Source organism: Scyliorhinus torazame, chromosome 16, assembly GCF_047496885.1.
Source record: "Scyliorhinus torazame isolate Kashiwa2021f chromosome 16, sScyTor2.1, whole genome shotgun sequence".
In the NCBI taxonomy this organism is placed as follows: Eukaryota; Metazoa; Chordata; class Chondrichthyes; order Carcharhiniformes; family Scyliorhinidae; genus Scyliorhinus; species Scyliorhinus torazame.
The window spans coordinates 5,689,144-5,704,831 of record NC_092722.1 but is presented as its reverse complement, the minus strand read 5'-3'; the positions used below and the strand labels follow the sequence as shown (position 1 = coordinate 5,704,831).

Sequence of the window (15,688 nt, the reverse complement as noted above, 5' to 3'; positions counted from 1 at the left end):
GCCAAGATGGATCATCTACTTGGCACTTCTGGCTGAAGATGGTTGCAAATGCTTCGCAGCGATGTGCTGGGCTCCCCCATAAAGATAATACTGGATAATTGTGGAGCCTCCTCCTCCACAATTTGTTTAATTGATCACCATCTTTCATGACTGGATTGGCAGGACTGAAGGGCTTAGATCTGATCCATTGATTATGAGATTGCTTACAGAGTTCATCCTCCCGACTTCCGTTGTTAGGCATGCAAGTAGTCCTGCGTTGTAGCTTCACCAGATTGACACACTTAGGTATATCTGATGCTGCACCTGGCAGGCACTCCTGCACTTCATTGAAGCAGGGTTGATTTCCCCAGCATGATGGTAATGGTAGAGTGGGGGATATGCCGGACTATGATGTTACAGGCAGTAGTTGAATACAATTCTGGATCCCTCCTGGTGATTCAAAAGTTGAATTTTGCTTGGCAGCGTGTTCTTGTTTTTACTTCCATTTGGCAGCTCTGCGGGTGATTCAATGTCAGCTTTGAGAGATGTAGATCGGAGTGACAATAAAGCAAGCTTTGGATCTTCCTTTTGATTTGTTATGTTGTAGGTGTAACATAAGCGGCTTCCTTGTGGTGCACTTGACAAAGGAAGGTTCAGACGTGGAGATAACTTCAACACGTGTATTAAACTATTTACACTTCTATTAGTCGGGTTCGACACTACTGCTAATCCTACTATAGCTACCCAGACTGACTAACCAGTTGCTGCAATCCACGTGGTGGGTGTAATATTGAATCAGCCCTGTGTCTGTACCCATTGACTATCTCCACTGGAAAGAGGCAGATCATGTGTGTGGTGTCCTTTATATATGGGTTGGTGTAATGCCCCCCTGTGGTCGTGTCACCTCCTTGTGTATCGTGAATGTCCATTGGTCGTGTCCTATCTACCTGATCTATTGGTTGAGTGTGTGTGTGTGATGTCTTTGGTGCTCCCTCTAGTGTCTAGCTAGCCTACGTGCATTTACATTGATGCACATCTCTACAGCTTTGTCTTTCAGCATTTTATCTGGACGTGTCTTTCTATAAACCCGTGTCCTCGAGGGTAATGTGGCAAGGAGGTGAAGATGTTGAACCCATACTATTTAGCAAATTCCATAACTTCTTTGGATGTGAACTGGATGCCATTGTCTCATATTAATCTTTCAAGAATCCCTTGCTCAGCACACACAACTCAAGCTGCTGAAATGATTGCTGTAGCTCTCAAGTCTTTCATCTTTGTGATAAAAGGGTAGTGGTCTGTGAGTATAACATACCATTCGTGATTGTGTGTAAAGAAGTTGGTTCCTACAATATGCCATGGTCTGGGTGATACTTTAGTAACTATCATGTCCTCTTTCTGTTGTCTGTTTCTATATTTCTGACATACATACAATGATGTAGACACATATTTTCAATGTCTTTGCATTTTCTATACAGCGAATTCAGCTCCGAGCCTGTACTTACTTCTCCGTTCCCGTGTGACCTTCATGTATCTTCTGAAGAAGATCCTCCTGCATTGTTTTGGGGATAATATTCTGGGTCCCTCAAGCAGATCACCATTTTCTCGTGCAATGCCATCTCTGATAGATCAATACTGCCATATTGTGTCTGTCTACTGTATCTTATCAGGCCAACTTTGTTCACTTGCTGAGGAAGCATCTGTAACTCATTATCTTGGTTTGTCTCATCTCTAGTTTGACTCAGTTTCAGTGATATTACATTCACTGTGTGATAGATCTTTATATCTAGATCTTCTATCTTGTGTTTTTCCTGTGGCGTCAACTGAGATAGGGTAGCTGCAAGCATCATTTCTCTTCCTGGCACGTATCCCAAAGGGAAATTGTAACTCTGAAACCTCAAGAGTAACTTCCGAACTTCCGGTGACGGGGCTGTGCTGAGTAGCCACACATCAGGTGGCTCTCCTCCATATGACAGAAAAATAGACAATTTTGGTGAAGTTTAACCTGCAAAATCGGACTACAACATCCCCTCACCCTCAACAAAAGTCCGAACAACAAAATGCCAGGAAGCAAAAGCTGGTGAGGCTGCAGGAACATCAGAAATTGCAGCAATGGACAGGAGCGGTGAGCAAGCGGGTCAGCGGACACACGAGGCAAGGGGTCCCCAGACACCCCTGAGAGAGGGAGACCAACAACTCGGAAAGGGAAGGCCAAGGTCCAGGAGAACCGGTGGAGGAGGCAGAATGTTCGGGTAGTGGGCCTGCCGGAGGGGTATGAAGGCAGGGACCCAACTGAATACGTGGCCAAAATGCTGGGCAACCTGGTTGGGAGGGGCAGCTTCCCCAAACTGTCAGCGATCAACATGTCTCCCTGATCAAAGCCCAGGGCCGGGGAGCAGCCGAGGGTGAAAATAGCCAAGCTGCACAAATGTCAGGACTGAGAGAGCATCCTTCGCTGGGTTTGACAGACAAAGGCACGAGAGACATAAAATAAGAGTGTACCAGGACATTGGGGCAGGCCATGCAAAGGCGGCCCTGTACAAGAGTAAGGTCAGATTTGGGATGTTATTCCCAGCCAGGCTCTGAGTAACTTGCCAGGGCAAAGATCGTTATTTTACTGTCCCAGCAGAGTCCGTAAGAATGGTCTGGACGGGCAGCGGTGAGGAAATCACGGGAGGCGAAGGAAAGAGATGGACAATTTTGCGCAGGACTGCATCACCTCGCTTATGAACAGGGGATCCTGCTCATAGGAACGAGGCGACGAGGACAGCAGAGCACGGGAGAGGGTGAGGAGGAGACAGCAGGGACACCAGCAGAGTGAGCGTAGGAAGGGGTCAGGTCGACCCTGGGCGGGGGAGGGGGGTGCACCACAGTGGCGGGAAAGCTAGTGCCAGGAGGTATAAGAGAGAGGGGGCCGCAGCGCACCGCCACCGGGGAAAGGAAGGGGGGGTGGGGGCAGAAAACATCTGACACAGAGACCATAGAGCCTGGAACAAGAACACAGGAAAGGGAACCCCCCCACGGGAAGCAGGACAAGGAGAGGGGGGGGGGGCACCGCCCACGTGTAAATAGCGAATAACTCACTATTGTGCAATGAAGGGCCCAGGAAAAGACTCTGAAACAACAACGGAAAGGGGCAGTGGGGGAGGGCGATTCCGACACAAAAGAAATTGATATGTACATTGTCATCGACACAGTTACCCTTACTACTTATATGGTGTACAATGTGTAAAAACTTCAATAAAAACTCTTTTTAAAAACGAGTAAGCTCCGTAATCTCGCTGGCGCTTTACACGGATTCTCCTTTTAGATCTGCTCCAGTGGATGATAAGCACTCTCCATTTTGTACTTTCTCCCTTACAGATACGAATGGAACTTCTCATAACCATACAAGACTGTTAAAAGCTCTCTGTGTTGATATACCTAGTCTCAGTTTGAGATGAGAATGCTCTTGGTTTTCCCTATTGTACTGCTACAATCCCAGTTGGTGTTACTACTGGATGGGAAGGTCCCAGAATGAAATCCTGGCTCAGAAGATTTTAACATTTTACTTTTTTAATAAAATGTGAAGAAACAGAGTCACGGAGCTACCAATTAGTAAAAACCCATTTATTAAACATGAAAAGTTTGATGATAATACAGTACTCCCTCGCTCCCCCTATCTTCTCAAATGTACACAGATTTCAAGGATAACACCGCACTCTGAAACCGAATAGCAGATGCCATTCAATGTATCTTTCATAGATATCTCCTAAAATTTCTCCAGATGATTGTCACATGGCTGTTTCTAAAGTCTACTCTCAAAAAGACACGCTTTCAAACCTTCTTTCTAACAATGTTTTACATCAGCTGTTTTCATCAAGAATCCATCTCCAGATTTTCCAACTCTCCTTTCAGGATTCCTTTGTCTTGAATGAAATGAAAATCGCTTATTGTCACAAGTAGGCTTCAAATGAAGTTACTGTGAAAAGCCCCTCGTCGCCACATTACGGCGCCTGTTCGGGGAGGCTGGTACGGGAATGCTTTTACACAAACTCTGATATCCACCCACTGATTGCTCCACAATTATTTCACTAACGGATCACAATTTGTTGTAATGTTACACAAACCTTAGAACTATTTCAACTATATTTCAGACTTCTCACCAGCCAACCCCTTCTCAGCTCTGTCAGTTCACTGTTCTAATTCCAATTCCTCTTTGTCCCTTTGACTTTAGACTTCTTGAAAACTTAATTTCTCTAGTTTCCTTATCTAGCTGTTCTTTAAGTTTTGGGCACTAGCCTTCTTTTCCCTCTTATTCCATGGTAAGGCTTTTCTTCTAGCAGAGCTGAGAGAGAGATTCCCTCTTTAGCTGTGAAGCTTTTACTTCTCTGGCTTCCAGTTAAAAAAAATAAACTCAAAAGGCCATTTTCCCTAAAGGTGCCCTGGTTGCTGAGCAACATCTCTTTCCTTCTCCAAGCTTTTATTTACTTTCCATACTGTAAACCTCTCTAAGCACAGGAGATACAATTTGAACTAAAACCAAAACTCCCATACATACAAACACCTTTGTTTAACATGAATGTAACTAGAGTTTTACCCTTTCCTATGCAAACTCACTAAATTAAACCCACTTAAATCCATGGGCGTGATTTTACAGGCCACACTGTGCCCAAAAGGCAGCTTTCCCCAGCACAGTGTGGCTGAAAGAAGCCAGGAGACCCCACTCCAGGATCTACCCGGCTCGCAACGCCTTGTGAGATCTAATGCGATCTTGCGAGACGTTGCGATGTAAATCCCACCCATTGTGAGCGGGATCACCTTTGAGCAAATCTGCATATTAGAGCGAGGTACCAAGCCGTGGGATCTATCTCCTTCGCCTTCGAGACCTCGGGCAAGCACCGTTCAGTACTGGGGGTCTCCAGGAACCAGAAAGAAAGGCACATATGGGAGTCTCCCAGGGGATTGGAATGGGATAGTAATCCCTCTTAATGGCTCTAAGGTCTTTGGAATTGAGGCAAATTCTTAGCTGTCCATTTGGGTTTTTTTTCACAAAGAAAATTACAGCACAGGAACAGGCCCTTCGGCCTTCCCAGCCTGCGTCAATCCAGATCCTTTATCTAAACCTGTCTTCTATTTTCCAAGGATCTACTTTCCTCTGTTCCCCGCCCGTTCATATATCTGTCTAGATGCATCTTAAATGATGCTATCGTGCCCGCCTCTACCACCTCCGCTGGCAAAGCGTTCCAGACACTCACCACCCTCTGCGATTTTCCACGCACATCTCCCTTAAACATTCCCCCTCTCACCTTGAAATCGTGACCCCTTGTAATTGACACCCCCACTCTTGGAAAAAGCTTGTTGCTATCCACCCTGTCCATACCTCTCATAATTTTGTAGACCTCAATCAGGTCCCCCCTCAACCTCCGTCTTTCCAACGAAAACAATCCTAATCTACTCAACCTTTCTTCATAGCTAGCACCCTCCTACCAGGCAACATCCTGGTGAACCTCCTTTGCACCCTCTCTAAAGCATCCACATCCTTCTGGTAATGTGGCGACCAGAACTGCACGCAGTATTCCAAATGTGGCCTAACCAAAGTCCGATACAACTCTAACATGACCTGCCGACTCTTGTACTCAATACCCCGTCCAATGAAGGCAAGCTTGCTGTATGCCTTCTTGACCACTCTATCGACCTGCGTTGCCACCTTCAGGGTACAATGGACCTGAACTCCCAGATCTCTCTGTACATCAATTTTCCCCAGGACTCTTCCATTGACCGTATAGTCCGCTCTTGAATTAGATCTTCCAAAATGCATCACCTCGTATTTGCCTGGATTGCACTCCATCTGCCATTTCTATGCCCAACTCTCCAATCTATCCATATTTTCCTGTATTCTCTGACAGTCCTCCTCGCTATCTGCAACTCCACCAATCTTAGTATCATCTGCAAACTTGCTAATCAGACCACCTATATCTTCGTCCAGATCATTTATGTATATCACAAACAACAGTGGTCCGAGCATGGATTCCTGTGGAACACCACTAGTCACCTTTCTCCATTTTGAGACACTCCCTTCCACACTACTCTCTGTCTCCTGTTGCCCAGCCAGTTCTTTATCCATCTAGCTAGTACACCCTGAACCCCATACAACTTCACTTTTTCCATCAACCTGCCATGGGAAACTTTATCAAACGCCTTACTGAAGTCCATGTATATGACATCTACAGCCCTTCCCTCATCAATTAACTTTGTCACTTCCTCAAAGAATTCTATTAGGTTTGTAAGACATGACCTTCCTGCACAAAACCATGCTGCCTATCATTGAGAAGTCTATTTTCTTCCAAATGTGAATAGATCCTATCTCTCAGTATCTTCTCCAACAGTTTGCCTACCACTGACATCAAGCTCACAGGTCTATAATTCCCTGGATTATCCCTGCTACCCTTCTTAAACAAAGGGACAACATTAGCAATTCTCCAGTCCTCCGGGACCTCACCTGTGCTCAAGGATGCTGCAAAGAGATCTGTTAATGCCCCAGCTATTTCGTCCCTCGTTTCCCTCAGTAACCTGCGATAGATCCCATCCAGACCTGGGGACTTGTCCACCTTAATGCCTTTTAGAATACCCAAAACTTCCCCCTTCCTTATGTCGACTTGACCTAGAGTATTTAAACATCCATCCCTAGCCTCAACATCCGTCATGTCCCTCTCCTTGGTGAATACCGATGCAAAGTACTCATTAAGAATCTCACCCATTTCCTCTGACTCCACGCATAAATTCCCTCTTTTGACTTTGAGTGGGCCAATCCTTTCTCTAGTTACCCTCTTGCTCCTTATATACGAATAAAAGGCTTTGGGATTTTCCTTAACCCTGTTAGCCAAAGATATTTCATGACCCCTTTTAGCCCTCTTTATTGCGCGTTTGAGATTTGTCCTACTTTCCCGATATTCCTCCAAAGCTTCATCAGTTTTAAGTCACCTAGATCTTATGTATGCTTCCTTTTTCATTTTAGCTAGTCTCACAATTCCACCCGTCATCCATGGTTCCCTAATCTTGCCATTTCTATCCCTCATTTTCACAGGGGCATGTCTGTCCTGCACTCTAATCAACCTTTCCTTAAAAGACTCCCACATTTCAAATGTGGATTTACCCTTAAACAGCTGCTCCCAATCCACATTCCCTAGCTCTTGCTGAATTTTGTTATACTTGGCCTTTCCCCAATTTAGCACTCTTCCTTTAGGACCACTCTCGTCTTTGTCCATGAGTATTCTAAAACTTACGGAATTGTGATCGCTATTCCCAAAGTAATCACCGACTGAAACTTCAACCACCTGGCCGGGATCATTCCCCAATACCAGGTCCAGTATGGCCCCTTCCCGAGTTGGACTATTTACATACTGCTCTAAAAAACTCTCCTGGATGCTCCTTACAAATTCTGCTCCATCTACGTCTCCAACACTACATGAGTCCCATTCAATGTTGGGGAAGTTAAAATCTCCCATCACGACCACCCTATTGCTCCTACATTTTTCGATAATCTGTCTACATATTTGTACCTCTACTTCACGCTCGCTTTTGGGAGGCCTGTAGTAAAGTCCCAACAATGTTACTGCACCCTTCCTATTTCTTAGCTTTACCCATATTGCCTCAGTGCTCAAATCCTCCATCGTGCCCTCTTTAATCACAGCTGTGATATCATCTCTGACCAGTAATGCAACTCCTCCACCCCTTTTACCTCCCTCTCTATCCCTCCTGAAGCGTCTATACCCTGGGATATTTAGTTGCCAGTCTTGCCCTTCCCTCAACCAAGTCTCAGTAATGCCAATAACATCATATTCCCAGATACTAATCCAAGCCCTAAGTTCATCTGCCTTACCTGCTACACTTCTCGCATTGAAACAAATGCACCTCAGACCACCTGTCCCTTTGCGGTCATCATCTCTTCCCTGTCTACTCTTCCCCTTAGTCACATTGAGTTTATTATCTAGTACTTTACTGGCTTTAGTTGCTGCCTCTTTACTGACCTCTAACTTTCTAATCTGGTTCCCATCCCCCTGCCACATCAGTTTAAAACCTCCCCAACAGTGTTAGCAAAAGCACCCCCTAGGACATTGGTTCCAGTCCTGCCCAGGTATAGACCATCCGATTTGTAATGGTCCCACCGCCCCCAGAACCGGTTCCAATGTCTCAAAAATCTGAACCCCTCCCTCCTGCACCATCTCCCAAGCCACGTATTCATTCTGACTATTCTTGAATTTCTACTCTGACTGTCTCGTGGCACTGGTAGCAATCCTGAGATTACTACCTTTGAGGTCCTACTTTTTAACTTATCTCCTAACTCCCTAAATTCTGATTGTAGGACCTCATCCCATTTTTTACCTAGATCGTTGGTGCCTATATGCACCATGACAACTGGCTGTTCACCCTCCCCCTTCAGTATATCCTGCAGCCGATGTGAGACATCCCTGACCCGTGCACCCGGGAGGCAACATACCATTCGAGACCACAGAAACGCCTGTCTACTCCCCTTACGATTGAATCCCCTATGACTATAGCCCTGCCAGTACTTTTTCCCGCCCTTCTGTGCAGCAGAGCCAGCCACGGTGCCATGAGCCTGGCTACTACTGCCTTCCCCTGGTGAGTCAACTCCCCCAACAGTATCCAAAATGGTATACCTGTTTTGGAGGGCGATGACTGCAGGGGACACCTGCACTGCCTTCCTGCTCTTTCTCTGCCTTTAGGTCACCCATTCCCTGTCTCCCTCACCAATCCTAATCTGCGGTGTGACCAACTCACTGAACGTACTATCTACGACCTCCTCAGCATTGCGGATGCTCCAAAGTGAGTCCATCCGCAGCTCCAGAGCCGTCATGCGGTCTAACAGGAGCTGCAGCTGGACACACTTCCCGCACATGAAGGAGTCAGGGGCATCGGCCGCGTCCCTGAACTCCCACATTGAGCATGAGGAGCATAACACGGGTCTGGGATGTCCTGCCATTTTTACACTTTACCTTAACTGATCACAAATATAATATCAAATAATGAATAAGTGAAAGGAATAAAGATTTTACTTACCAATCACAATACTTACCAACACACGAAGAGTTACATTTCTCCCAGCTACTGCTAATTGGAGCACTTTCCTTACCAGCCAATCAGGTCACTGCTGTGATATCACTCTTCAAGGTAAGTTTTTAAAGTTTTTAAAGAGGATAAACTTACCTTCCCGACAGACCCCTGGCCACTGCTCCCGCCGAAAATCTGAAGGCCGCTTCTCCGGCAGCTGTGTCCCCACCGCTCTCCTCGCGCTCTTTTATCCTGTGTCCCTACTGCTCTCCTCGCGCTCTTTCACTGAGTCTCCGCTGCTCTCCTCACGCTCTTTCACTGAGTCCCCCGCCGCTCTCCTCGCGCTCTTTTACCAGCAGTCACTGTCCTCACTCTGACCAGATTCAGCTGGAAACTCCCAACAGTAAGTTTAAAAAAAATTTACTCCCCTTCTCAGCAAGCACTCACTCAGCAACCACTGTGCCCTGCACGATAACACCTCAGGGAAAAGAAAAATGACTTACCAGTCACCAGCCAGTCACTTACCTGCAGGCTGTGACGTCACGGTTCAACTTCTTTCTACTTCTACCTGCCCTTGAGTCTCCCTCTTGATCTTTACTCGGCTGGGATCCTTACAGTGATTGTCTTTTTTTTTTGGTTAGAGGAGGAGGTAGGGAGGGAAACACTGAAGAAGTGCTTCGGGTTTAACTGTCACTTGACAACAGCTCCTCCACAAACCACCTTCAAGATACGGTGACCGCAATGCACTGATGCAAATTTTCCCCACAACAGCCAATCAGCAGCTCCGCTCTACTGCCCTCTGCTGGATCTCTCTCACCACAATGAAGTTTACCCAATCTGTAGGCTCGGAGACTCTAGCAATCACCTTCTATTCCTCCATCTCTTTCAATCTTACCTTTCAGTACTTTACAACGGGGATGAATCACTGGTTTAACCGCTGGGTCAGAGGTGATGTGATGCTCAAATTCTTTATGAGCTGTGGCTATGCATCATTGCTGTGCCGGTCAACATTTCGTTTTTTTGTCTTTGCATGATTGGTTTTTCTTTGGGCACTAATGTGAGTCGATTTTCCAAATCAGCATTAAATTAATATAAAAAGCTTTAGGGTTGCTGGCAGACACTTGCTGCCACCATCTTGAGCACTCTTGTTGGCTATTGGCTCCCAGATGTTGTTCAAATTTTAAGTTCGTAAACTTAATGTGTAATGTTGCCATGCTGACTGGTTCAAAAAAGCAACCAGACTGAACTGATTCTGTACACGCCATTTTTGACTCCAGTGTAGTTGTGAAATGTGGCCTTCTGGAACACCTACACATTAATTCCTAGATGTTTACGGATAATACAACAATATATAACAGAGACTCCAACAACTCTGAACAGAAACAAAAACAGAAAATACCTTTTCAGTTTATTTTCTGTTTCAGATTCCAGCATCTGCAGTCATTTCCTTTTACTGCAGACACACATGTAAGGTTGTTGGGGAATAAAGTTCTCTCCACAGACTGCCAGGTATTACAGCTCGACCTCTCAACATGTACACAGCACATGCATTTTGTATGCCATAGGTGTTGGGTATACACCTTTCTCGAAAAATATACTCAATCAGCAAACATAATTCCAAAATACTGATCCAGTATAAGAAAAATAAATATAATTTAGCTGTTACTAACTTTCGCTGAAACAATGGCCTTGGTCCTAGAGCTGGTTTTAACTTTAGATTTGTTTTTTAAATTTAGAGTACCCGGGTCCTCGGCGGTGTGAGGTAGCAGTGCTAACCACTGCGCCACCTTGCCATTCCTGTTTTTGAGTGTCAACTTTTTGGAAGATATTTGTCAGCTTTTCTGAGTTTGTGCTTTAGCGTACATGTGAACTGAACAGATCTACAGAGAAGTACCATTTCCACCATCCATGTGTTGGTGATTTAATCACTTGTGAATCTTAACCTAAAAGAACTAACTTTTGCTGGATACTGGCTGCCTCCAACCCAGTTAAAGTGGTCATTTTCCAAAACTATAGAGTGAGACATAGAACATACAGTGCAGAAGGAGGCCATTCGGCCCATCGAGTCTGCACTGACCCACTTAAGCCCTCACTTCCACTCTATCCCCGTAGCCCAATAACCCCCCCTAACCTTTTTTGGTCACTAAGGGCAATTTAGCATGGCCAATCCACCTAACCTGCACATCTTTGGACTGTGGGAGGAAACCGGAGCACCCGGAGGAAACCCACGCAGACATGGGGAGAACGTGCAGACTCCGCACAGACAGTGACCCAGGGGAATCGAACTTGGGACCCTATCCACTTGTGCTAATGGGCCGGCTCCGTGAGAGCAAACTTTTTCAGACATTGAACTAAGACTGATGTTTTTCTGATATAGATGGATTCGTTATATTTCACAAATGTCAGTTTAATAAAAACGCTGTGTGTGGCTGCCGAGACGGGTATTTCTGCAGTAAAAAAGGGTTTGATACCTGCTGGAATTGCAAACGTCACACACAATGTCCAGCAGGCGAAGGGATTAAATTGCCAGGTATGATGTTAGACTGCATGTTTGAAAGGTCAGTAAGCCAATAATGTCACTGTATTAAATCTGTGGTGTGGATATAGAATCTTAAGCATAGAAGAAGGCCATTTTGACAGAAACAACTTGCATTAATGTAGTGGATTTCAATTCCTCTGAATATCCTAATGTGTTTTACAGCCAAAGAATTATTTCTGAAGTGTAGTTGCTTTTATGCTGCAGGGAAAGTTGGTCACTATTTCACACACTGGAAGGTTCATGGCATTGAAATCCACTACATTAATGCAAATATAAGAAAACAGGATTAGCTATTTTGGTGGGATTTCAAGGATCGTGGGAGAGTCCAAAAGTGGGAAACAACGAATTTGGGTCCGACATGCGGATAGGACCCAGCTGCGAAGCGTCTACCTGTGGGTAGGCGTGCCACATCACAAACGGGTGTTACTGCCTGGCACCCCAACAGGACTTTGTAACCCGGACACATCGCCTGATCACTGGAGGCTGCACAACGTCAGGAGCAGCAGAAAACAACCAAACACCCTGGAGCTGGGCCGCAGCACTGGTGACACACCTGCGACCAGAGGGTGGGTGTGTGTATCGGGTGGGGGGGGGGGGGGGTTTGAAGAGATGTCGGACAGCAGGAGGCTCTGCCTCAACAAGGGTGACTATGGGGCAATTTAGCGTGGATCGAACCCGGGGCCTCAGTGCCGTGAGGTAGCAGTGCTTATCACCGCACCAAACCCCACCCCCTCCGCCGCCGGCCTCCTATGGATCTCATGGCTGCATCCTAGTATCTGCATCAGCTCCAGGATAACCTGGCCCAGAGGCTCAGCATCCGACTGGTACACGTGTCAGAAGCTGGTCCTGGAATCCGGCAGATCTCCGTCTGCTGTCTCTCCTGGGTGTTCCTGCCTCCACCTGATGTGCATCAGCAACTGTGAGGTGCTCACCAGATTGTGCCCCCGAAGCCTGCCCACTACCTTTGCCCATCCAGGTGTGTGTCTCTGTGCTGGTGGAGGGTGGGGATGGCAGCTGTGACGCCTCTATGGTGGCATCCTCGGAGCTCTCATCTGAGGTGTTCTCATGGTTGGGGGACGGGGACGGGACACAGATCATTCTGTCTGGCATGAACAACACTCGTGTGACAGGTTATCTGGGTGGGGGCCGGTGGATCCTCACCTCAAAAGCACAGGCCAATCTCGGCGACGGTGACTGGCCTGTCTTTGGTTACCCCTGCAAGCTACAGGACCCGTCCCTCATTGGGGGTGAGGCACTCCGCCGCCCGTCTAGACCCTCTCCCACCTGTTATGGGCCACATTCTCCTGCGGGGTCCGCGCGGGGGCGGGGCCGGTCTGCGCGAGGGCGGGGCCGGTCTGCGCGGGGGCGGGGCCGGTCTGCGCGGGGGCGGGGCCGGTCTGCGCGGGGGCGGGGCCGGTCTGCGCGGGGGCGGGGCCGGTCTGCGCGGGGGCGGGGCTGGTCTGCGCGGGGGCGGGGCCGGTCTGCGCGGGGAAATAACATGCATCTTGCAAGTACAATTTGCAACCGCAAACCAGGGGACTCAGTATACAAGGAAATTGGCAGCTTCTTTTATCCAGACTCCCTCCCCCCCCCAAAATCCCTCCCATGGCCCTCTCAAAATACACTCCCCGTCACCACCTGGAGACCAACAAGTGGCCTAGGGCTGCTTGATCTTAGGGTGGGAAATGAGCCTGTGGCATTTAAAGGAGGCCTGTAAGTTAATATCACTGATAGCCTGCTAATGATCCCAGGAGGAAATTAACTCCCCAGAAAGAGATTACATTCTGGCTCCAAATTCACTCCCCATGTTGACAGTGCTGAACTCCATTCACACATCTCACTGTAGTGAGCTCTGTATATGTAAATACATGAAGGGTTAATGTGTAGTCAGTAGAGTCAGATGATTACGAGAGGGCAACACTACACGGGGTATGTAAACAACGACAATCTGTTTTCCCACTCTCTTCAAAAGAACAAAGAACAAAGAAATGTACAGCACAGGAACAGGCCCTTCGGCCCTCCAAGCCCGTGCCGACCATACTGCCCGACTAAACTACAATCTTCTACACTTCCTGGGTCCGTATCCTTCTATTCCCATCCTATTCATATATTTGTCAAGATGCCCCTTAAATGTCCCTATCGTCCCTGCCTCCACTACCTCCTCCGGTAGTGAGTTCCAGGCACCCACTACCCTCTGCGTAAAAAACTTGCCTCGTACATCTACTCTAAACTTTGCCCCTCTCACCTTAAACCTATGCCCCCTAGTAATTGACCCCTCTACCCTGGGGAAAAGCCTCTGACTATCCACTCTGTCTATGCCCCTCATAATTTTGTATACCTCTATCAGGTCGCCCCTCAACCTCCTTCGTTCCAGTGAGAACAAACAGAGTTTATTCAATCGCTCCTCATAGCTTATGCCCTCCATACCAGGCAACATTCTGGTAAATCTCTTCTGCACCCTCTCTAAAGCCTCCACATCCTTCTGGTAGTGTGGCGACCAGAATTGAACACTATACTCCAAGTGTGGCCTAACTAAGGTTCTATACAGCTGCATGTACAGCTTCGTGTGTGTTGTAGCTAGAGGACAGACGTATAGCAAGCTCAGAGTCTAAAGCATAATATTTCATTGTTAATCTAAATCTACCTTGTCTAATTCAAACACCAGTATAAGTATTGAAGAAAAGAACTCACAAGCAAATTGATTAGTTACTCAATAAATTATTTGTTATTACATTGAGTATTCATCATCTAAGTTAAGTTCAACTCGGCAGAAACAAATGAGTTTCAAATATTACTCCCAAGTAATATTGCACTCACTTGTGCAAATTTATTGAAAGATTTAAAGTTATTTATTTTCCGAGGTATGTGATATTGCTACATCTGCTTTCAGGAACAGGTACATCAGATAATATCTGTGTGTTGTGTCCTCCTGGAACTTATTCAGATTCGACAACTATGAACAAATGCAAACCAATCACTAAGTGAGTTTACCAAAAATAATCCAGAATAACATTTATGCTAATTCATTACAGTGTAGTTAACTGTGATTTATGAATGTTTTAAAAGCGAATTTACCTGGATTTGGTGTGGTAAATAGTGAGGAGGATAGCGTTAGATTACAGGACAATATAGACGGTCAAATGGGCAGAACAATGTCAGATGCAATTTCACTGTGAAAAGTGTGAGGTGATGCATTGTGGGAGGACTAACAAGGCAAAGGAATATACAATGAACGATAGGACGCTAGGAAGTATGCAGAGGGACCTTGGGGTGCATGCCCATAGAAGGCAGCAGGACAGGTCGATAAGGTGGTTAAGAAGGCACATGGGATTCGTGCCTTTATTAGCCAAGGTATGGAATATGAGAGCAGGGAGGTGATGATGGAGCTGTATAAAACGCTGGTGAGGCCACAGCTCGAGTACTGGGTGCAGGTCTGCTCACCACACTATAGGGAGGGATGTGATTGCACTGGAGGGGGTGCAGAGGAGATTCACCAGGGTGTTGCCCTGGGCTGGAGCGTTTCAGCTATGAAGAGAGGCTGGTTAGGCTGGGTTGTTTTCCTTCGAGCAGATAAAGCTGAGGGGGGACCAGATTGAGATGTACAAAATTATGAAGGACAAAGAGAGGGTAGATAGGAACAGACTTCCCCCCCTTAATAAGAGCGGTCAACACCAGGGGTGTTAGATTTAAGGTAAGGGGCAGGGGATTCAGAGGGTATTTGAGGAAAGACCTTTTTACCCAGAGGGTGATGGGAATCTGGAACTCACTGCCTGAAAGGGTGATGGAGGCGGGAACCCTCACAACATTTAAGAAGCATTTAGATGAGCTCTTGTGATTGGCTGGATTCTCCATTGGCTGCCGCCAAAATTGCGAAACGCGATTGGGCGGAGAATAGGTTCTGACGCTAAAATCGCGGTGGCCGCCGATTTGACACCAAATCGCAATTCTCCGTCACCTCGACAGCAGCGTCAATGCGGTCCAGAACACACGTACAGTAAACACCGTTTGCATGTCATTAGCGGGCCCCACCCGGTATTCTCCGGGGCCTCCGTGATTCTCCGCCTTCGATGGGCCGAGTTGCCGATGGTGCAGTTCACTTGTGTTTTTAAAAATCGTGAAACC

The 15,688-nt window shown here is 46.8% G+C and overlaps 1 protein-coding gene across 2 annotated transcripts in view; it reads left to right on the top strand.

The window, feature by feature from the left end:
* LOC140392549 (tumor necrosis factor receptor superfamily member 5-like) overlaps nucleotides 1-15,688 on the top strand; it is an 85,210-nt gene that overhangs the window by 28,902 nt on the left and 40,620 nt on the right. For both annotated transcript variants that reach the window (XM_072477853.1, XM_072477854.1), the window contains 2 exons: nucleotides 11,405-11,557; nucleotides 14,457-14,547. In XM_072477853.1, the coding sequence (XP_072333954.1) occupies nucleotides 11,405-11,557; nucleotides 14,457-14,547 (244 nt within the window). The remainder of the gene's footprint in view (nucleotides 1-11,404; nucleotides 11,558-14,456; nucleotides 14,548-15,688) is intronic.